At 38.5% G+C, this 23,036-nt stretch overlaps 1 protein-coding gene across 3 annotated transcripts; it reads left to right on the top strand.

Annotated features, from left to right (window-relative positions):
- Positions 1-889: 889 nt before the first annotated feature.
- LOC115210867 (folliculin) lies at positions 890-21,180 on the top strand. 3 transcript variants are annotated; one of them, XM_029779629.2, is made up of 10 exons: positions 890-1,061; positions 4,434-4,680; positions 5,182-5,319; positions 7,249-7,470; positions 9,845-10,100; positions 10,450-10,577; positions 11,546-11,659; positions 14,540-14,765; positions 17,617-17,719; positions 19,416-19,714. In XM_029779629.2, exons 2-10 carry the CDS (start codon positions 4,453-4,455, stop codon positions 19,609-19,611), a joined length of 1,611 nt encoding a protein of 536 aa, XP_029635489.1. In that variant the 5' UTR covers positions 890-1,061; positions 4,434-4,452; the 3' UTR covers positions 19,612-19,714. The 3 variants fall into 3 exon arrangements, 1 of the variants encoding a protein (XP_029635489.1); XR_004998635.1 differs by lacking the exon at positions 890-1,061 and adding an exon at positions 21,129-21,180 and having other exon boundaries at positions 4,453-4,680; positions 19,416-19,690; XR_004998634.1 differs by lacking the exon at positions 890-1,061 and adding an exon at positions 19,786-19,923 and having other exon boundaries at positions 4,453-4,680; positions 19,416-19,713.
- Positions 21,181-23,036: the final 1,856 nt, after the last annotated feature.

Here is a 23,036-nt window from a genome sequence, read left to right as displayed (position 1 = left end):
GTAGTGGTGAAAGAGTACAGCAGGGATCACCACCATCCCCTGCTGGAGCCTCGTTGAGCTTTTTTAGGTGTTTTCGCTCAATAAACACTCACAACGCCCGGTCTGGGAATCGAAACCGCGAGTCCGCTGCCCTAACCACTGGGCCATTGCGCCTCCACATCTAGCTTAAATAGATAACAAGTCCAATGATTTATGACGGGGAAAAAGTGAACCCCAGAGGATGACAATAAATAGACTGCTCTTTAATAGACTAGGAAAACTTAGTGTACGCAGATGTTTGACGGAGGCCAAGAGTTGTCCGATTTGACTCGACGGTTCAGTCCATAGCACATACTAATAAAGTGGCAGAAAAAAATGTAGGAAAATAATGTAAAAGAAAGTGAAAGTATAGGATTCACATTAGAAAACGCAATTAAGTCATTAATAAGAAAGTGAATGGTTTTCTATGGAAACTAGGATAAAGAATGTCCGAAGAAAAGTGAATAAGTAACACAGACCGAAAATAATTTCTTAACCTTCTACGAAATACATTTGTAAGGCGATGCTTCGGTATAGGTACACACGTGACTTTGTTTACATTTCTGAAGATAACAGAAACCCTTTTCTCCCACTCCTATCCCTACCCCCCCCCCCCCATATATAAAAAACAACAACACTTTCTTGAAATGTATCCGGTACTAACACCGGTACATATACCGATGTTACGCCCTCACCTGTCGTAGTAGTCACTTCGACAAAACTTTTATTAACTAGCAGACACCATTTTAAAAACCACGCAAATACAATAATTTCACCGTTTGAAACGACGTTAATAATTGGTCAGCATTAACGCTGACGTTGGTAATATCAACCAATCACAGATAGCGTTGGAAACATCAACAAAAAAAGCCCTGCTTTCTAGTAAACTCGGCATTTTACGATATCTTGTGCAATGGAAGGAGTGTTTCTCGTGATTCATCGTGTGCCAACCAGTTCATTAATCACGGGAATGTGGCCGATATCTAAATTGGTTCTAGCCAACATGGCTTTGTAAATACAACAAGTGCATTCAATTTTTGATGGTCTGTATATACATGGATTAATTTTATTTTAAAGAATCTCCTCCCAAAGCTTGTCTAGTTTCCGTTTCCCTCCCCAGACTCCTTTTCCCGACATTTTTGCCTTTGCTGTATTGTTTACTATAACCATGTTGTTTTCTTTCATCATATAATTCACTTCATGTGATTGATAAGATGATCTATTTCGAACATAGAGATAGCGTGTTTGTTTGATTACCTGTCACTATTATTTTTACTGATAAATATTTATATTTTTAGCTTAATAAATAAAAAATATCGGTAATTACTTTATTCTTATTCTCATTTAGTGTATTTTAATTAAATAAATACGCACTCCCTTTCTCCCAAATCTTTTTATTTTGTAAATATATCTATATAGTGTGTTTATTTATCTTCTCTGTTAATTTGCTTTGATTTAACCACCTCATGTGGTACATACTTATTTACTTCGCGTTAGATTATATACAATATTGAATCGCAGGAAAATAATAGTTTGATGTCCGTGTCACTGATCATTGTTAAATATTTAATTACAAACATTAGATAACTTTTACAACAACAATTAAGAAGGAATAAAACGTCACTATAATGAAGTTATAAAATTGTTTTGAATTCTTCAAACTCTATTTAAGTTGTGTATTGTAATATTCCGATAAATTAATCTGTATTTGTATTGATGTTTTCGTGACTAGAATGAATTGATCTTTTTAATAATTTTAGTTGGGTACTAAAGTAAACATTAACGACTAAGTTTATGTTGACATAGAATTTGTACCTTAATTAAAAAATAAATAAATAAATAGAGAAACCCAAAACAAATGGAAAATCTTTAAACTGATTTTGAAAACTCAAAAATAGTCTTAAATTTTACTTATTTTATAGTTGTGTTTGATAGTTTTGCTGTTACGCACACGTTGGGAGTTAAAATGAACAAAATGTTATTTGGACTTGTTCCAGAAAACGGAACTTCAGATGCCATATATCTAATTAGACAGATGTAAATAAATTAAACAATATGGCCGTAGGAAGTACCTCAAAGGAGCGTTCTGCGTACAAAATACTCATAGATTGAGTTTTAGTCTTGCATATGTGAGACCCAACCATATCTAAGAAAAATTACTCAGCAATTGTCCACTGCCGGTTTCACCAACTTCCGCAATTTCTCTCTGAGTGTATTTACCTTGAGATATAGAAACGCATCTTTGTGACCTACTCCTTAGAAAGGTAATCTCTTATCCTGTCAATTATTAGCCCAACACCCTCACCTCCAGTATTTCTTAGATGATGGTGTTAGTTAACAAACACCTTATTACTATATTCATTATGTTTCTTTTAGTATTCACAGTCAACTACATTGGAGGCCCGTGCTATGTTACATGCCAGTTGTCTTTTATTCTTGAGCATTTTGGTAAAAGTTTATTTGTTGCAAAGCTTTTGACCATTCCAGGATGTTAGATACATTTGCCAGTTTATGGGTTATACTTGCCATTAATCACTAGGTTTAGAAGACTCATGTCTGATTGTTCCATTGTAGTGTGCATGTTGGTGGAATGCTCAGAAGTATCTCAGTGCTCAAGTTGTCTCTATCATCATATTCTATATTAATATTATGTTGTATACATGGATGGAAGCACTCCGTCGGTTACGACGATGAGGGTTCTGGTTGATCCGAATCAACGGAACAGCCTGCTCGTGAAATTAACGTGTAAGTGGCTGAGCACTCCACAGACACGTGCACCCTTAACGTAGTTCTCGGGGATATTCAGCGTGACACAGAGAGTGACAAGGCCGGCCCCTTGAAATACAGGTACAACAGAAACAGGAAGTAAGAGTGAGAGGAAGTTGTGGTGAAAGAGTACAGCAGGGATCACCACCATCCCCTGCCGGAGCCTCGTGGAGCTTTTTAGGTGTTTTCGCTCAATAAACACTCACAACGCCCGGTCTGGGAATCGAAACCACGATCCTACGACCGTGAGTCCGCTGCCCTAACCACTGGGTCATTGCGCCTCCACATGTCTTATACATACTCCTGTATTGATAGCACCAGCCTATATGCCTTCCTCTCTTTTCACATACAAGCTTCATCCACATAATTTAATTACTCCCCGTTATATGCTATCTCATTGAGAGTGTTCTGTGAGGGTCTTGGCACTGAAGTGGAATGAAACTGCACATTTGGCATATCTCAAGAAAATAAGCCTGTAATGAATACTACATCTCTTCAACAATGGTTTTGTTTCTCCGCTTATTGCATACGCTTGCACATAAGCTCATATTTTTTTAGGGTGGGAGGTATAAAGGAAGGGGATGTGCCCATTGTTTTTGCAAACCCTCTGAAACTGGTGAGATCTACACAGTTAGTGTTCTTATAGTTGCCAGTTGATGTTTTCTGGAAAAACATGGGTAGAGAGAGTATTTCAAAGGGTTGACATTCTGGGGAGAACAGCTTGACTAAGTGGGTTGAATGCAATATAGATGATGGGGCAAGGAAAGACATAAGTTGGAAGTGTCTGAGTTGTTGGGTGGAACAAGACCAGCCAGCTATGTGGAGCAGAGGCCACTGTAGCAGTAGAAACGGTAGAGTGAGTGTATTTAGTTTTATTTATGCGCCATTTTCAAGCCTAACCAGGCTCATGGGCCCGGTTTCCTGGTTTCTGTGGCGTATGTGTTCCCCCCAGCTGGATGGGACGCCAGTCCATCACAGCATTACTCAAGAAACAGGAAGAGAGAGTGGGAGTGAAAGAGTACAACAGGGGTCACCATCACCCCCTTGCTCGAGCCTCGTGGAGCTTTAGGTGTTTCCACTCAATAAACACACAAGCCCGCTGCCCTGACCATTGGGCCATTGTGCCTCCAGTCTGCTGCCCTAACCATTAGGTCATTGCGCCTCTGGAGTGAGTGTATACAGCATGATTATGGACTAGAGGTTGAATGTGTTAGTGAGTGATTTCATGTCACTTAGTTGGCTGGTCTGTTTTGGATGTCTGAATGTGTAGCAGCTGCACTGTGGGAGAAGTACTTCATTGTGGGGTTTATTTGAGTTGTTGGGACTGCAGTGTTTTCTGGCCCTGAATAGGAAGGCCAGTCTTTGCTATGCTGAAGATGTGCAGTTTCCAGGGGAAATCTTCAGTAATTGTGTGGCTTAGCATTTGCATTGATCTAGGTTTAGGAAGGGTTAGGTACAATATTGTTTTCTTGATATATGTGGTAATTTGTCTTTGTGTTATTGAAGAAGATGAGGTTAGCAGATCCCCCTATTGGAGAATGTCTTTGAGGTCTCTATTCATGGTCCCAGTGCAGCTTTGATTCTAATTCAGAAATGATTTATATTTAAAGTTTTCTTTTTACTAACATTGTATATATTTTTCATTCCAGATATTTTTAAATTATAAAAATGAATGCTATCATAGCTGTGTGTCACTTCTGTGAACTCCATGGCCCAAGAATTGTATATTGCACACAATCTTTCCATCCACAAGAACACAGAGCTGTAGATGATGAGGATGCATTGTCTGATGTCAGTGCTGGTCATCTACACAACCGGTCAAAAGCCATAAGACATGGTTCTTTTTCTTCTACTGATAGTGCTGCTGTGACAAGTATGAAGACAGATCTTTGTGAAGTATGTCATCTTACTCCTATTTCTGTATTCTTCCTTCTCTCTCATTCTCTCCATTTCACTATTTTCTTTTTCTTTCTTTACACTACTATTTTTTTCTTTCCCCTTTATTTTGTCTCGTTTTTATTCTCTCTTCTTTCCTTGCAGTTTTTGCTTTATATTTCACTTTTATTTTTAAATGTAAACATTGGATATTTGTTCAGGAAAATCTCTAGACTATTATGTCATTTCTCATCATTTACCTTCAAATAGCACAACAAACCATACAAGTCTAGCAACATCTGGAAAGAGGGCACAAACTTACAGCAGACTTCACCTCAGTAAATTTCAGCTCCCTTGAATTCTCCATCACATACGAGTAACCAGTTAAAAGATCAAAAGAATTAGAATTCAAATGTTTAACATGCCAGTTTATTTTGTGATGAATTATAAATTTGTGTTCTTCATAATTGCTTATTGTCACTTGTATATCTTTTTAAAAACTGGATAATTTGTTTCATGCAGGGCTGTTATTCAGTCAAAACTGGATTTGTTAGTCACGATGATGAAGTTCCTATTAGTTATGTGAGCAGCCAACATCCACACCACCCCAAAGTTTTTAGTATGGTACGACAAGCTTGTCTGCGAAGTCTTAGTTGTGAGGTAATGCATACTTTTTTTTTATGTCTTATATATTTCAAAATTATTATCGAATACTATGCATTTGGTATTTTTTCAAGTTCTTTTTTAGGAATAATTTAAAACTGCAAAATGGAGATTTTTTTATTACTTATAAGAGAAACACCTGTGTAGTTGTATTTAGAGAATTTATGTCAGTATTATTGTGAATGTAGGTGGTCGAAATGGGGTTCTTCCAAAATAGTGGTTCTCAACCGGGGTCCATATAGCCCCTGAAGGTTCATAAAAGATTTTGGGGAGTCCATGTAACAAAATAGTAAATTTGGAATCCACAACAGTATTTTAAGGGCCCCTGAAAAAATTTTGCTTTAGATGTGTGCATTTGTATGTATTGCAAGAAACAGGTTTCTTTCTCTAACATTTACTTAGTTCAACTTACACAAATTAATGTGTGAAAAACAAAATAGGAATTTTGAAAGATAAACTAGCAGGCCATGCTACTCCAGACTGAAGACGAGCAATGACTCAGAAACTAGTCTCTTGAAGCTGGCTTAGCTGGGTGGAGGTGCTTGTCTCCCTCTTGTAAACATAAGGACACAGGAAATGTGTCAAGGCTGACAGGAAGCATTGATGCTTCCTAGGGCTAAATAGCAGTAGTATTATTCCCTTCATGGGACTGTCACATTAAGTTGACAGCATATAACTACTTTATTGTATCACTACTGCATAAATCTCTCTGAGAGTTCTAGAGATGTATTATTTCTAATTTTGAAAGAATTTTCTATAAAACTAGTTTTTAAACTTCAAATGGGTATAGGGGTGACCAGATTAAAATAGTAATCAAAGGGGTTCCATAGATAAAAAGTGGTTGAGAGCGCCTACTCCAAAGGATCTCTAGAATAATGTTACTTGACAAGAGTGCATAGGTCAGAGATCAGGGAGATGCTATTTCTCTGCATGGAGGGGTCACAGCTCTGGTACTATGAATATGTGATTAGAATATCACAAGAAAGAATTGCAAGACCTTTCTCAAGCCAAGTCAATTGATGAGAGACCTAGGGGTAGACCAAAAACATGATGGTTGGATAATATCTCTAGTCTCAATTGTTCATCATCATCATCATCATCGTTTAACGTCCGCTTTCCATGCTAGCATGGGTTGGACGATTTTGACTGAGGACTGGCGAACCAGATGGCTGCACCAGGCTCCAATCTTAATTTGGCAGAGTTTCTATAGCTGGATGCTCTTCCTAACACCAACCACTCTGAGAGTGTAGTGGGTGCTTTTTACTTGCCACCAGCATGGGGGCCAGTCTGGCGGTACTGGCAACGACCTCGCTCGAATCTTTTTACACATGCCACCAGCACAGGTGCCAGTTAGGCTACGTTGGTAACGATCACGCTCGAATGGTGCCCTTTTACGTGCCACTGGCATGGAAGCCAGTTGGCTGCTCTGGCAACGATCATGCTCGGATGGTGCTCTTGGCACCCTACTAGCACGGGTACAAATGCCAGTAAGGCGACGCTGGTAACGATCATGCTCGAGTGGTGCCTTTTAAGTGCCTCTGGCACGGAAGCCAGTTAGTCGCTCTGTCAATGATCACACTCGTATGGTGCTCTTTGCACCCTACTAGCACGGACGCCAGTCATCAAATTTGATTTTGATTGGTTTGATTTGATTTCACTTGCCTCAACAGGTCTTCGCAAGCAGAGTTTTAGTGTCCAAAGAAGGAAAAGGTACACATAAGTGGGCTGGATACGCCTAGGAAAAATAATTCTGGATTATTCTTGGTTTGTTGCCACTTTGAACAGATTGCCGTTTTATAAATTATAATATCTGGTAGGAGATGGACACTATAAAAAAGAAAAATATCTAAGTAATGATTTTAATGAAAAAAAATCAGCTGTTTAGTCACATTTTATTGCTATTTTCACTCTTTTTATACCCCACAGGTGTGTCCCGGTCGAGAAGGTCCTATTTTCTTTGGTGATAAACAACAAGGCAATGTTCTCAGTTACACTTTCTATATCCAAGATAATCAAGCTCGTGGATTTAAACGTTGGTATAGCATCATCATTGTTATGATGGACAAATTATATTTGTTGAACTCTTGGTCTTTCCTTGTACCAAATTTACAACTTGTTATCAAGCAACTACAAATGAAAGCAGAAAAGGTAACTTGTGTGTAATTCTTCTTTTTCTGTTGAAGTAGTTTAAGTGGAACAGGAGAAAAAAAAATGAGAATAAGCTAACATTGTTGATATTTATTGAAATAATTTGCCCTGTGTTTTGAATCAGAAATCATCATCATTTAATACCCAATTATTTTTCATTAATTACATTATTTACATTTGATGGATATTTGTCCTCGGAATCTTGGGGTTAGTAGCCAGTGCTCTTAACCACTACGCCATACGATTTCATTCAACATATGGCATAGTGGTTAAGAGCATGGGCTACTAACCCCAAGATTCCGAGTTCAATTCCAGGCAGTGACCTTAATAATGATAATAATAATAATAACAACAACATCAAAAAATACCTCAAGAATGAGAACCCAGGTTCAAAATTTCCCCAAGACACCTGATGAAGGCTGGAGGGTATATCAGTTAAAACGTTGTGTTAACAACAAACAAGATGAGGACAATTATCTGTCAAATATAAATAATGTACATAATTTCTCATCTCTTAAATATAGAACCAATTATTTTTGTTTGCATGAGTCAGATGGAATTTGTTTAAGGTAGATTTTTCCATGGCTGGATACCCTTCCTGTCACTTCATCTGTTTACAAGCAAGGAAATATTTCCCTATGGCCAAATATGTTTCATAGAAAACTGGAAACAAATAACACTGCTGGTATGACAGTGATGCTCATTTACAACCATTATGTGATATCAAGGCAAGGGTATAGACACACATCATCATCGTTTAACGTCCGTTTTCTGCGCTAGCACGGGTTGGACGGTTCGACCGGGGTCTGGGGAGCCAGGGGCTGCTCCAGGCTCCAGTCTGATCTGGCAGTGTTTCTACAGCTGGATGCCCTTCCTAATGCCAACCACTCAGCAAGTGTAGTGGGTGCTTTTTACGTGCCAGAGGGGTCTACATATATGACAAGCTTCTTTTAGTTTCCGCCTACCAAATCCATCCATAAGCTTTGGCTGACCCTGGGCCATGGTGGAAGACACTTGACCAAGGTATCACACAGTGGAACCAAACTTGAGACTATGTTGTGTCAGCACTCTATAGCTGTAATGGCTCTCTTTCTCCTCTCTCTCATACACACACACACACACACCATGGTCATTGTTTTAACATGCAATTTTCATGCTTATATGTATGTGTGTATATATACATATCATCATTGTTTAACATCTGTTTTCTGTGTTGGTATGGGTTCAATGGCTTGACAAGAACCAGGGAAACAGAAGGCTGTGGCAAACTCCAGTGTTTGCTTTGACATGGGTTTCTACAAGTGTACTGGGTGCTTTTGTTGTGGCACCAGCATTAACGAGGTCACCAAGTAACTTTGAAAATAAGGCCCTGTTCAACTGAGATGAAAGTATGATAGAGTGACGTTGTATGATGAAAGTATGATAGAGGAGATACATGGCTTTCTCAGCTGGAAAAAGAGAGATAAATGGGGAGGGTATATATGAGGGAGTGCTGAAAAGTTCCTGGCTTTGGGTAAAAGAAAATGTCAGAAAATTATGATTCTACTCAACATATCCAACTCTCAGATTCACCCACTTATTACAGCAATTCTTCAGTTTTTCTAAGGCTTGCAAAAGAAATGGGAAGGTTGGACCTCCAAATAAGCCTTTTGTGGTACCCTTAAAGCCAGGAACTTTTTAGCACCCCCCTCATATATATGCATAAATAAATAAATACATGCATGCATTCATTCATACGTATGTACATACATGCATACATATGTACGCAGGTGCATACATCTGAGGGATTGCTGAAAAATTCCTGGCTTTGGGTAAAAAAAAGATAGAGGAAGATTAGTTAATTATGGTTTCATTTAACATATTCCCCTCCCAGATTCGCACAGTTATTGCAGCAGTCCTTCAGTTTTTCTAAGCCCTGTAAAAGAAGTCGGAAGGTTGGGCCTCCAGTCAGCCCTTTTGTGTTACCCTTAAAGCCAGGAACTTTTCAGTACCCCTTCATACTCAAGTTTCAAGATGTGTGTGTATATATATATATATATATATATATATATATATATGTCCGGTACTAGTCACCATGATAGATCGTTAGCCACTACACACATTGTTTTCTCTCCTTGTTTTTTCTGTGTCCCTTTCTGTAGAAGAGCATAGGCTCGAAACGTAAAAGACTTTTTCTATTCCTGAGCATTATACTAATACATCTGTTTGTTTTATACACCACCTGTCTTCGTCTTTTGTTTTTTCATAAACTCTCCTTATATATATATATATATATATATATATATATCTGCATATGTGTGTGTGTCATTCTTTTTCAAAGTAGTTGAGTGAATTGTTTTTACTTTGGTCTAATGTTACCCTTAATGTTTATTAGGTCTACACTGAAGAACAGACAAGATGTCCGCAGAAAGGCTACAGAGATAGTATTTACCCAGCAAGCTTCCGGTTTCAACGAGGTGGTAACAAGCCAGCTCGATCATTGAAGGAATTAACAGATGATAAACATATTTTCAAAATGTTACATGTATCGTTTGTGTGGATCCTTAAAGCTTGCGTTAACCGAATAACTGAAACCTCTCTAGAAGCCCCTCCTACAGAAGATGCTATTCTGGATACAGAGAGATTAGAAGGTGAGTTGAAGAATTTAAAAAAAAAATCTTAATAAAGCAAAATTTTGATGAACAATAATTTCCAAAATTTATTTTGCTTGTTAATGCATGATATATAATGACTCTAAGGTTAAGATGGATTACTGACCACAGACGCAGGTCTGGCTGTGTGGTTAAGAATCTTGCTTTGCAAGCATGTATCTTTGAGTTCAATCTCTCTGCATGACCCCATGTGTAAGTATCTTCTACTATAGCCTCAGCTGACCAGTGCCTTGTGAGTGAAATTGATAGACAAAAATTGTGTAGAAGCCTGAATGGATGAACATTTACAAAGTGTAAATGAATTATTCTGTCCCTTTTATTTTTCTAGAAACTGAAGAAGGCTTTATAAAACTCTACATGAGGAAATCCAGTCCAGACAAAGAAAATCCAGACATTGATTCAATGGATGCCGACCCAGATCAGCCGAGATTTTATAATTTACAAAATGTTATGCAGGTAATTTTGTACTGTCAATTTTTTTCCTTTAAAATACTAAATTTTCTCAAGTTACTATACACCTCTGCCCACACCAGATCAATATTATGTTCTTTTTTTATCCCTACTAATTATCTTAAATGTACTTGAAATGAAATTATAATTTGTTGTTCACAGCGTTCCATATATTAGCTGCCTCTACCAATCTCTTGCAATGTGATGTACAGTAGAAAACCACACAACTGCAGTATTCATCTCAAGAAACTATCTCATATAGATGTATAGTGCTAAAAAGCATAGAGGAATATCAGTAGCAAACGAAAATTGTCTGGCATGATATTCTTGTGTGTCTTAGCACTAAATGAGGGGGTGTTGAAAAGTTCATGGCATTGGATAAAAGAAAATACTGGTGGATCAGTTAATTATGATTTTATTCAACATATCCCCCTTTCAGATTCACACACTTACTGCAGTGGTCCTTTAGTTTTTCTAATCCTTGTAAAAGAACTCTGAAGGTTGGGTCTCCAACCAGGCCTTTTGTAATACCCTTAAAGCCAGGATTTTTGCAGCACCCCTTCATACATCTATACAAGTGCAGTTGTGTGAATTTCTACATTATATTCCACATTAATTGCCTGTACCGCCTGACTGGCCCCCATGCCGATGGCATGTAAAAGCACCCACTACACTCTCGGAGTGGTTGGCATTAGGAAGGGCATCCAGCTGTAGAAACTCTGCCAGATCAGATTGGAGTCTGGTGCAGCCATCCAGCTCACCAGTCCTCAGTCAAACCATCCAACCCATGCCAGCATGGAAAGCAGACGTGAAATGATGATGATGTGTAAGAGGCTGGATCTGGTTTGAACATAAAATAGGTTAAATATTTGGGCCGGATATGACCAGTTTTAAATGCTAAAGGGTAATCTAAATGTAGTGAGTAACAAATAACTGTAGTCTAATGGATTGTGTGTTTTTTTCTTCTTTTACAGGTGCTTGGTTATTTAAACTTTCACACAGTGGCCCATCATATTGTCATAGGGAACCAGTTAATTGTCAAGGGTGCAGAGAAACAGCTTGTCAAGTCAATGTTAGAAGTCTTGAAGGTTTGTTATTACCCAAAATTATTTCATCTGTTCTATTATAATGATTGGTGTTATAGTTGACTGAATCGATAGGCTTCACAGATTCGTAGCTGCAGGATCAGTGGTTGATATCTTGGCTCTGTGATGTAGTTGTACATACTTTCAATGACATAGTCTACCTTGTTACAATGGACATCATGTAGATGAATCAGTGTGGCAGCCTCTATGAAGTCACTTCATCTGCTTGAAATAACTACCAAGATTCCTTAGAATCACACACACCCTATTGTCTTAAAAATGACGAACAAATTGGATAATAGTCCTAGATGTATCATGTCTTAAAATATAAGATGGGATAGTCATGGTTGGTATGGTTTGTTGGTAGGTCTGCTAGATCCCTGATGATCTGGGATCTGAACAAGGCATCATGTATAGGTTTAGCTCACTACTATAAACTGATATCAATGCATAAGTGATGTGTTGTGTTAGCTTGGATTGAGTTGAAGTTCTATGAATGTAGCTTGTTTAAAGAGTGTTTCCACTAGACGGTTCTTGCTTCAAATACATGTAAAGCTTATGTCTTCGACTGGGGAATCCCAACTTCATGAGATACTGTGCTCACATTTGATAAATACAAAGTTACTTGTTATTTGCTTCATTATGATACACAAGAATCGGAATCGAAATTGAACCAATCCTATGACTGGCACCCGGCAGATGCCAGGACCCCTGGACTGGAGATACGTAAAATGCACTATCCGAATCGTGGCCGATGCCAGCGCCACCTCGACTGGCTTCCATGTCGGTGGCACGTAAAAAGCACCATCCGAATCGTAGCCGAAGCCAGTGCTGCCTCGACTGGCTTCCGTGCAAGTGGCACATAAAATGCACCAATCCGACCGTGGCTGATGCCAGCCTCGCCTGGCACTATAGGAAGGTTGGCATTATAGGAAGGGCATCCAACCAGGGAAACCATGTTCAAAACAGACAGCAGAGCTTGTTGCGAGTCTTCTGACTTGCCAGTTCCTGTCAAACAATCCTACCCATGCCAGCATGGAAAACAGATGTGAAATGATGATGATAATGTGTTAGTTTTAAATAATAGTCTATAGTTCCTCTAAAATGAGAACCTGCTCTAGCCTCTTTGTATGAATAATCTTTTACTTGTTTCAGTCATGTGACTGTGGCCATCCTGGAGCACTGCCTTTAGTCTAGCAAATCGACCCCAGGACTTATTCTTTGTTATCCTAGTACTTATTCTATCGGTCTCTTTTGCCGAACCGCTAAGTTACGGGGACGTAAATATACCAGCATCGGATGTCAAGTGATGTTGGGGGGACAAACACAGACACACAAACATATACACACACATGCATACATACATACATACATATATATATACACACACATATATACGACTGGCTTCTTTCAGTTTCTGTCAACCAAATCCACTCACGAGGCTTTGGTCAGCCCAAGGCTATAGTAGAAGACACTTGCCCAAGGTGCCATGCAATGGGAATGAACCTGGAACCATGTGGTTGGTAAGCAAGCTACTTACCACACAGGCACTCCTGTTACTTAATTAATATTGATTGGTAATAAGGCAGCGAGCTGGCAGAAACGTTAGCGCGCCGGGCGAAATGCTTAGCGGTATTTCGTCTGTCGTTATGTTCTGAGTTCAAATTCTGTCGAGGTCGACTTTACCTTTCATCCTTTCGGGGTCGATAAATAAAGTACCAGTTTCGCACTGGGGTCGATGTAATCGACTTAATCCCTTTGTCTGTCCTTGTTTGTCCCCTCTATGATTAGCCCCTTGTGGGTAGTGAAAAAAAAAAAAATATTGATTGGTAATTTATTGATTACAGGTATTTAAACCTGCTCAAGAATCCACACATTCTCTAATTCTAAACAATCCTGTATATTTTGATGTCTCATTGTCATTGGATTAAGTGTTTTTCTCTTCTTGACATCTGGATTGTATAGATGTTCTCTCTAACTGATCATATCATTTATATCATCTGTGTATGCTAAATTGTGAATTTTATTCTACTTCTATCTCAATCACCATGAAATTCTCAAACTTTTTTTTGGACAACATATCATGTGATAAGTTTTTATTGATATTTCTAGGAAATGTATAAATATATATACATAAGTAACTAGATTTTGATTTTGATTTCCTAGTTAGTTATGTATATATACATATATCAAAATCAAATCAATCAATATCAAAATTGAAATCGATAAAAAATCAATGGAAATTGTAGTTGTGATACCAGTGCTGGTGGCATGTAAAAGAACCATCTGAATGTGGCCGTTGCCAGTGCTGCCTCGACTCACCTCTGTGCCGGTGGCACGTAAAAAGCACCAACCGATCGTGGCCGTTGCCAGCCTCACCTGGCACCTGTGCCGGTGGCATGTAAAAAGCACCCACTACACTCACAGAGTGGTTGGCGTTAGGAAGGGCATCCAGCTGTAGAAACACTGCCAGATCAGACTGGAGCCTGGTGCAGCCTCCTGGCTTCCCAGACCCCAGTCAAACCGTCCAACCCGTGCTAGCAAGGAAAACGGATGTTAAACGATGATGATGATATATACATAAGTGACTAGGTTTGAAGGCTCAGCAGATAGAGTGAACTGTCTTCCAATAAAGCCAACAACTGGATATGAAATCTGGGTCTGAGGGAAGAGAGTCCAGCTTGTTTATTCAGACACTTCTTCCCTGTAACAATGTAATTAGTTGTTAATGATTTAATGTTGAATTATTCTGTTTTTTATTTTTTACTGATAATTCTCTTTAATTTCCTTCAATGCACACCATTTTTAAAAATAAATTTTATTGAATCATTTTTCTCTCTCATCATGGCATTTTTATTTGTTTATTTTTTTATCTCACCACAGGGTTTATTACCAAAAGGTTGTTGTAAAATAATTCCTTACAGTGAAAAGTATGAAGAATCTTGGCGCTGCAACTTTTTAGGAGTCCCTCTTGGAGTTTTGTTACCTAACCATATTCTAAACTCAGAACAGTTCCTTTTAATAGAGATTCTCAGTCCTGAAGAGGGACCACAAGATCTCAATAGCTATGAGTTCAAAATCAGTAGCCATGTTATCCTGCCAGATAAAGGTAAAAATTTCCATTTTTAAACAATTTATATGTACCATATTTGATGGCATATAAGACATTTTTTTCCCCAAAATATTTCAGAAAATCATCCCTGGTTCTATGCATGAAGTTGGGTTTCCCATAAGCTAATTTTGTCCCTGGTGTTTACTACTATAGGTTAATTTTAATCGAGATAGTCTCTTCTGCCTAACCTAATTATATGAATAATATTTTTTTTTCTTTTTTGCCCTTTTCAAGCCTAGCCAAGCTCATGGGCTCAGTTTCCCGGTTTCTGTAGTGTGTGTTCTTCCCAGCTGGACGGGACGCCAGTCAATTGCAGCGTTACTCAAGAAACAGGAAGAGAGAGTGAGAGAAAGTTGGGGTGAAAGAGTACAACAGGGGTCACCACCACCCCCTGCCGGAGCCTCGTGGAGCTTTTAGGTGTTTTCGCTCAATAAACACACACAACGCCCGGTCTGGGAATCGAAACCACGATCCTATGACTGCGAGTCCGCTGCCCTAACCACTGGGCCATTGCGCCTCCACATGAATAATATTTACTTAAACATTATTATTACTATTTGTACTATAAAAGGGATTATTGTAACAGTGGACTGGTGATATTTGTCAATACCAGCTGACCTATCATGACTAAACTTCTATTCTTCAATTATGCTCTGCTGAAATTGGGGTGCATCTAATATGCCTGTGTGTCTTTTATGCCATCAGATATGGTAACTCTGGTTGTGAATTTGAGGTGCTGGTCTAATGATCACATATATGTATAAGTTCAAAACATGTTTCAGTCATTGTAATTGTATTTTATATTATTCTGATTCTCTCAGTTTTGCCTGACAGATATTTTTACAGTAGAATGGTTGGTAATGCAACAGATACATTAGCTATAAAACTACTATCTCTGACATTATCTAGATTACAAAAGTAAAGTATACTACCATGGTAGCATACAGATATTCAGTGGGATAGCCATATATGAATGGTTCTCTAAATGAACATTGAATAACAAATGATTTTTCTGAAGAAAATTGAATTTGCATACTGAACTGAAATTTGATCCACGAATCATGTGCAGGTTATGTATGTGTATAAATGACTGGGAGTCCATTTGCTTAATGATTTCATATTTGAACAGCAAAATCTGTGTAGACCACACATGTGTATAAGTGCTAGAAGAGCATATATGAATGGTATGCTAAATTAGCCAATTGTTTAGCAAATGTTTTTCTGAAGGAAATTATATTCAACCAATGAGCTGAAATTTGAATAACAAACCATGGGAAACTACACACACATTTAAGTGGCTGGGAAAGCTTGTACGTATGGTTTGTTAATGTCTATGAACACATTTCATCTTTCTTGGAAATTTTCCTGTTTTATATAGAAAATTATTTTTCTCATTTTTTTGGCACGTAAAAAGCACCATCCGTTCGTGTCCGTTGCCAGCCTCGCCTGGCCCCCGTGCCGGTGGCACGTAAAAGCACCATCCGTTCGTGGCCGTTTGCCAGCTCTGTCTGGTACCTGTGCGGGTGGCACGTAAAAAGCACCCACTACACTCACGGAGTTGTTGGCGTTAGGAAGGGCATCCAGCCGTAGAAACACTGCCAGATCAGACTGGGCCTGATGCAGCCTCCTGGCTTCACAGACCCCAGTTGAACCGTCCAACCCATGCTAGCATGGAAAGCAAACACTAAATGATGATGATGATGATGATTAGCTATGTATCAACAGAAGAAGACAAAGGGAAAACATGCATACACACACACATATATACACATATTCACACAGATATATATATATATATATATATATATATAATGGCGGTGCCCCAGCATGGCCACAGTTCATGAGCTGAAACTAGAATCAATCAATCAATCAATCATATATATATATATATATATATAATGGCGGTGCCCCAGCATGGCCACAGTTCATGAGCTGAAACTAGAATCAATCAATCAATCAATCATATATATATATATTTATGTATTTGCTGTTGATGGATGGACAAGTAAAACATTTCCTGCTTTTATGTGGGCATGGCTTAGAATGTATTACCCTGTTTATATGTTCTTAATTATTCATGTAGTAAACAGCTTGGTTAAAGAACAGACCTCCAAAACAGATCATCTTTGTATTTTGAGAACCCATTGTAAATATAAAACTTAGAAAAAGAGAAAGTAAGATCATTTATCAGCTTATCCATATGGAATTGATCTTTCTCTGTGTATTACTTACAGTGAATCTTTTCTGCCCTTCTAACAGTTGCCTTTTGTATGCCTGGTAACGCTGTCTTTTAGTCTTGTTTTATAGAATTACCACGAAAATCCTCCTCTTCGATCTTGTCCAACAGTTTTGTAAGACAGTAAGCATGTTTGTTTTGAATTCTGGCTTCCGTGCCGGTGGCACATAAAAAGCATCATTTGAGTGTGATCATTACCAGCGTCACCTTACTGACACTTGTGCTGGTGGCACGTGAAAAAACATTCGAGTGAGGTCGTTGCCAGTGCCGCTGGACTGGCTCCTGTGCAGGTGGCACGTAAAAAACACCATTTGAGCGTGGCTGTTGCCAGTACTGCCTGACTGGCCTTTGTGCCGATGGCACTTAAAGCACCCTCTACACTCTTGGAGTGGTTGGCGTTAGGAAGGGTATCCAGCTGTAGAAACTCTGCCAGATCAGATTAGAGCCTGGTACAACCATCTGGTTTGCCAGTCCTCAGTCAAATCGTCCAACCCATGCTAGGATGGAAAGCAGACGTTAAACAATGATGATGATGTTATTGATTGCTTTTTCTTTTCTATTTCATGGGTAAATCACGTGTATTTAATTATAAAAATTGTCTTCCTTTTTCAGCTCCTAAGGTACTAATCCGTATGGAACTTGCACTAAGAAATACAAATCTATGCTATGAAGTTATTGAACAATGCTTAATTTGTTTAAAAGAAGAATGGATGAAGTAAGCATATTTTTTACTACTAAATATTGATCACTTTGTTTATTAAATGAGATTTGTGTCTATGATCTAACTAGTATACTTTTGGGTGCTCAGTATGCCTGTCATATGTATTGAACTCCATAAACACGAGAGGATCTCTCAAGGCAAATATCGCTCTATATGGCATTCTAATAACACATCCACATTAAGTAAGATATAATGATTGCTATTTGGTATTAATATTACTTCTGTTGCTAATATTTGTTTTTTAACAAGTCTGCTGGCTATTTGCAATATCAGTGTTATTCTAGATATTGTTGGCAGTGAGATTTAGCTGCTATGTGGTTAGTAGATGCCTACCACTGAGGAAACTCGAGTATGGTGAAATCACATGATCTGGCAGTTCTGGAACTCATGCCAGACATTTTTTGTTTGTTAATGATATATGTCTGTGCTCTTAATACCATATGTGTATATGAAAGAATCTCTCAAGGTGAATACTACAGTATTTGGTATTCTATTGTCATCATCATCCAGTGTTTTAATTTTGGGGTTTTGTCCCTGTCAACAGGGACCCTTCCTTTCATCTTTAACAAGAACCTTTTCCCATATAACAATGCTACACATTCCCTGAACTTCACCCAGCCAAGTCTTGCTCTTGCTGTCACAGCTGCTTCACATCCACTCTATCTCCCAAATAACAAAACCCTCTCAGTTTCCACTGGTTCCGCCAGCCCTCCAGCTTCTCACATCTTCCACAAACAATCTCTCTCAAGAGTCTTGGGGTCACCTTCTTCATTTTCGTACATGTACCACGAATCCATTTCTCACATCTTGTACTCAACACTGCATTTACCATTACCCTCCTCCCACATACACCACATGGATCCACCTTACCCAACAACACTTCTTCCACCCTGCTCACCATCACCTTTGTCTTCCTGAGGTTTACCTTCAAACACCTCCTTCCATTTCCAAAACTTCTCCCTCATCTCACTCATCAGAACAAGGTCGTCCGCATACAGTATCTCCATTGTCAATCCCTCTCTATGGACAATGAAAATCATTTACAACTATCACATGATGTCAAAACGAAGTGACTCAAACACACACATATATACATACATTATATATATATATATATCATCATCATCATTTAACTTCTGTTTTCCATGCTGGCATGGGTTGGATGGTTTGACAGGAGCTGGCAAGCTGGTGGGCTGCACCAGGCTCCAGTGGTCTGTTTTCTATGGTTGGATGCCCTTCCTAACACTAACCACTTTACAAAATGTACTGGATGCTTTTCATATGGTATTTGTATGGGCACTTTGTATGTGGTACATGAAAGATTGCAAACGAATGACACTAGTTTTCTATGAATATGCTATCAAGACAAGAAGAGACATACACATACACCCGTGTTTGTCCTTCTACTGGCATAAAGTTACCTTCCCCACCACTTAGTAAAGGTTTTTTTTGCCTTTTCCTCAACAAACTCCCTCCAACCCATGCAAACATGAACAAGTGGATATTAAAATGGTGATAATTGTCCAGCATTAAAAAATAACATATTTAGCCATTTATAAAATTATTTGTAAACTTTATCAACTTCCTTCAGGTCAGTTCATTTTGTTGGTAAAAAATTAAGAAGGAACCCCCACCCTCCATTTAGATGAAATACTTTTTATAGTATTTTAATTTTTTTTTATTTTTCCAGCAAAGTAAAGGTTCTATTCAAGTTCACCAAAGCTGGTGGCAGCCGATCAGAAGACGACATGAAGAAACTTCTGCAAGTGGTTGGTGCCAAAGAAGAAGACAAACAGTTGCTAAAGTTCTGGATGACTGGTTTAAGTGTTCAATACCGTAACCACATTTTGTCCACATCAATGAATATGAACATGGTTCCTCCTTAAACTGATGCCATCGTCACAGTTCCAAAATTCTTCTCCCTCTTTTTCTTGTACATAAACACTTGTGTGTGTATGTATGTATGTATATATATACATACATACATATCATCATCATCGTTTAACGTCCGTTCTCCATGGACGTTAAACGATGATGATGATGATATGTATGTATGTATGTTGAAAACAAATCAGCAAGAAAAAATATGTTAATTGCTCATGAATTTGTAGGGGAAGGAAGAGTTTTCAATCATAAATGCTGAGAATATTTATAAATTTCAGAGCTACTTTTATTTGAGAAAATAAAAATAGTTCTTGTATTTGTTATGTATATATAAAGATATACACACACAAACATATTAAGTGTATATATATATATAAAGTGTATATATGTACATATATATATATGTATATGTATGTGTATATATGTTATGTGTATATATATATGTGTGTGTATATCTATATATGTATATATATTATATATATATATGTGTGTATATATAATATATATTATATATATAAAGAGAAAAGACCATTTTTTTGTATGTTTAATATTTTGAAATCTTTATACGCTAAGTACCTGTTTTGCAAATTTAAATTAAAATTCTATGAAATTTGAAGAATGTGTTGTGTAAAATTGTGCCAAATGTATGATGAGTATTGAAGAGTTAGATGTAAAATTTAGAACCAGCAGATGTCACATCCTTGTTTTGATGCTCTGATTAATCATTTCACTTCACCTGGGGAATTGATTAAATTTCAGACAGCAGGTTTATAAGACAAATGTTTGACCTCTTCATCAGAGAGTTTAACATTTATTGCCACTGCTTGAATTATTTCAACATTGTCTTATGATGACCACTTTTCCATGCTTGCATGGGACAGACGTAATTTATTGAGGTAGATATTCCACAGCTGGATGCTCTTCCTGTCACCAACCCTCATCTGTTTACAATCAGAGTTATATTTCCTTATGGCCAGGCATATTTTTCATGAAGCATTTGAAATTAACAACATTGCTTATGACAGTGATACCTGTTTACAACCATGATGTCAAGACAAGGGGAAATACACATATACATACATAAATGTCTGTATATATACATATATCAATCTATCTATATATATATACGCCAGGGGTGTAACCAGCCCACTTATGCGTACCTTTCCTTCATTGGACACTAAACTCTGCTTGCAAAGACCTGTTGAGGCAAGTGAAATCAAAATCAAATTTGATGACTGGCATCTGTGCTAGTGGAGCGCTAAGAGCACCATCCGAAGTAAACGTTACCAGTGTCGCCTTACTGGCATGTGAATAAACATTCGAGCGAGGTCATTGCCAGTGCTGCTGGACTGGCTCCTGTGCAGGTTGCACGTAAAAAACACCATTTGAGTGTGGCTGTTGCCAGTACCGCCTGACTGGCCCTCATGCTGGTGGCGCGTAAAAGCACCCACTACACTCTCGGAGTGATTGGCGTTAGGAAGGGTATCCAGCTGTAGAAACTCTGCCAGATCAAGACGAGTCTGGTGCAGCCATCTGGTTCACCAGTCCTCAGTCAAATTGTCCAAACCATGCCAGCATGGAAAGCGGACTTTAAACGATGATGATGATGAAGAAATAAAATGTCCTTGGTACAGTATTATATATTTGAAAAAATGAAGAGAAATGGCTTTTCTCATAATTTTTCCACTTTAATATTTAGACGTTTATAAATTTACTAATGGTTTTTATCTTTTGTAATTATTAAAGTGGAAAAATTATCAGAATAACCATTTCTATTCATTTTTTCAGATATATATATATATATGTCGTTTTGCAAACAACTTGCAGATGCAAGTGCTACCAGCTGAAAGCCAGCTAGTGTATGGGGTCATCAGGAGAGAATGTGTGCCGTTTCAGGGCCTACCTCTTGATGGCATCATTGCGCACCCTCACTGATAGGAGTCCCTGCTTGCTAGATGAACTGGTTATCAAATCATCATCGTTTAACGTCCGTTCTCCATGCTAGCATGGGTTGGACGGTTCGACTGGGGATCTGGGAAGCCAGAAGGCTGCACCAGGCTCCAGTCTTATCTGGCAATGTTTCTACAGCTGGATGCCCTTCCTAACGCCAACCACTCCAAGAGTGTAGTGGGTGCTTTTTACGTGCCAGGCAAGGCCGGATCGGTGCATTTTACGTGCCACCGGCACGGAAGCCAGTCAAGGCGGCGCTGGCATCGGCCACGATTCGGATAGTGCTTTTTACGTACCACCAGTCCAGGGGTCCTGGCATCTGCCGGGTGCCAGTCATAGGATTGGTTCAATTTCGATTTCACTTACCCCAACATGTCTTTGTAAGCAAAGGGGGTTGGCATGGGTGCCTGTCGTCGGATGAGGTTCGATATCGACTTTGCTTGCCTCAACAGGTCTTTGTGTCCAAGGGAGGAAAGGCATGCATAAGTGGGCTGGGCTCACTTGTCCTGCCTGGTCAATATTCTTCTAGCCATCACTCTTCATCTCTTTTTAACTAAATCCAGTGGCTAGCCTTTTCCACTGTAGTTTGGATATTGGTCATGGTGGTATTTACTTTATAACAACATGTCTTACACCATGTTCAACAAACCCTCTACATCCGACTTTGATTAGAAAATGCTCCATTTTCCAGCCAGCATCTTCACAGTCCTCAAGGAGGTTTACATAATGGTCAATCTTTTGAGTCCAAGTGGCATCCATGTTATCTTCATGAGGAACTGTTAACTAGATTCACCACCTTCTTTCTTTCACATCACATTAAAATGTCTGAGAGCTAAGACAGTTTGTGATACTGGTCATAGTTCTCTAAACTCTTTTTTGCACCTCTTCCTTTGTCTGGCAATTACAATTTTACAACTACTTCCAAAGAGCTTTCTTAATAATCAAGTCTTCATTTGTGAGCCAATTCAAGATCTCACTGAACCATCTGTATACTGTTTGTATTGCATTCACAACACAACAGTTCTTTGCTTCTTCCTTTCTGCATATTAAGCTTGGCCATTTCCTTGTTGGTAACAGTATCCTTTTTTTGTCTGCTAGAACTTGTCTTTAACATCTAAAGCTCTCAATTCTTTGCCTGACTAGTTATGACCTGGAGCACTGTTTATAAACAAGCTACCAAGCTATAATGGAAATCTACTCATAATATTCTTCACCAAGCTCCAGGCAATGAACGCTAGTTTGCACCAGATCTTGATATGAACACAGACTATGCCTCTAATTTTCCCTATGCACTCAGTAATTCCTCAGAGATCAAATGCATCATCATCATTTTGATTTATTTGATAATCCGGAACAGCTTTGATTTTCATAAATGGTGGGGAGAAAAAAAAAAAATCACTTGTTTAGCCCCACTTCACCTCCTTCGAAATCTGTTCTATTCCACAACTCCGTTAATCTCCATAAATCTGGTCTATGG

The sequence above is a fragment of the Octopus sinensis genome, linkage group LG4 (genome assembly GCF_006345805.1).
Source record: "Octopus sinensis linkage group LG4, ASM634580v1, whole genome shotgun sequence".
In the NCBI taxonomy this organism is placed as follows: Eukaryota; Metazoa; Mollusca; class Cephalopoda; order Octopoda; family Octopodidae; genus Octopus; species Octopus sinensis.
This window is presented reverse-complemented; position numbering and strand designations above follow the sequence as displayed.

Excerpts from the sequence above, each read along its gene's own strand:
- LOC115210867 (XM_029779629.2), top strand. The coding sequence starts at position 4,453 with ATGAATGCTATCATAGCTGTGTGTCACTTCTGTGAACTCCATGGCCCA. Across the intron at positions 4,681-5,181 it reads TGAAGACAGATCTTTGTGAA|GGCTGTTATTCAGTCAAAAC; the intron begins GTATGTCATCTT and ends TGTTTCATGCAG. Across the intron at positions 10,101-10,449 it reads GGATACAGAGAGATTAGAAG|AAACTGAAGAAGGCTTTATA; the intron begins GTGAGTTGAAGA and ends TTATTTTTCTAG.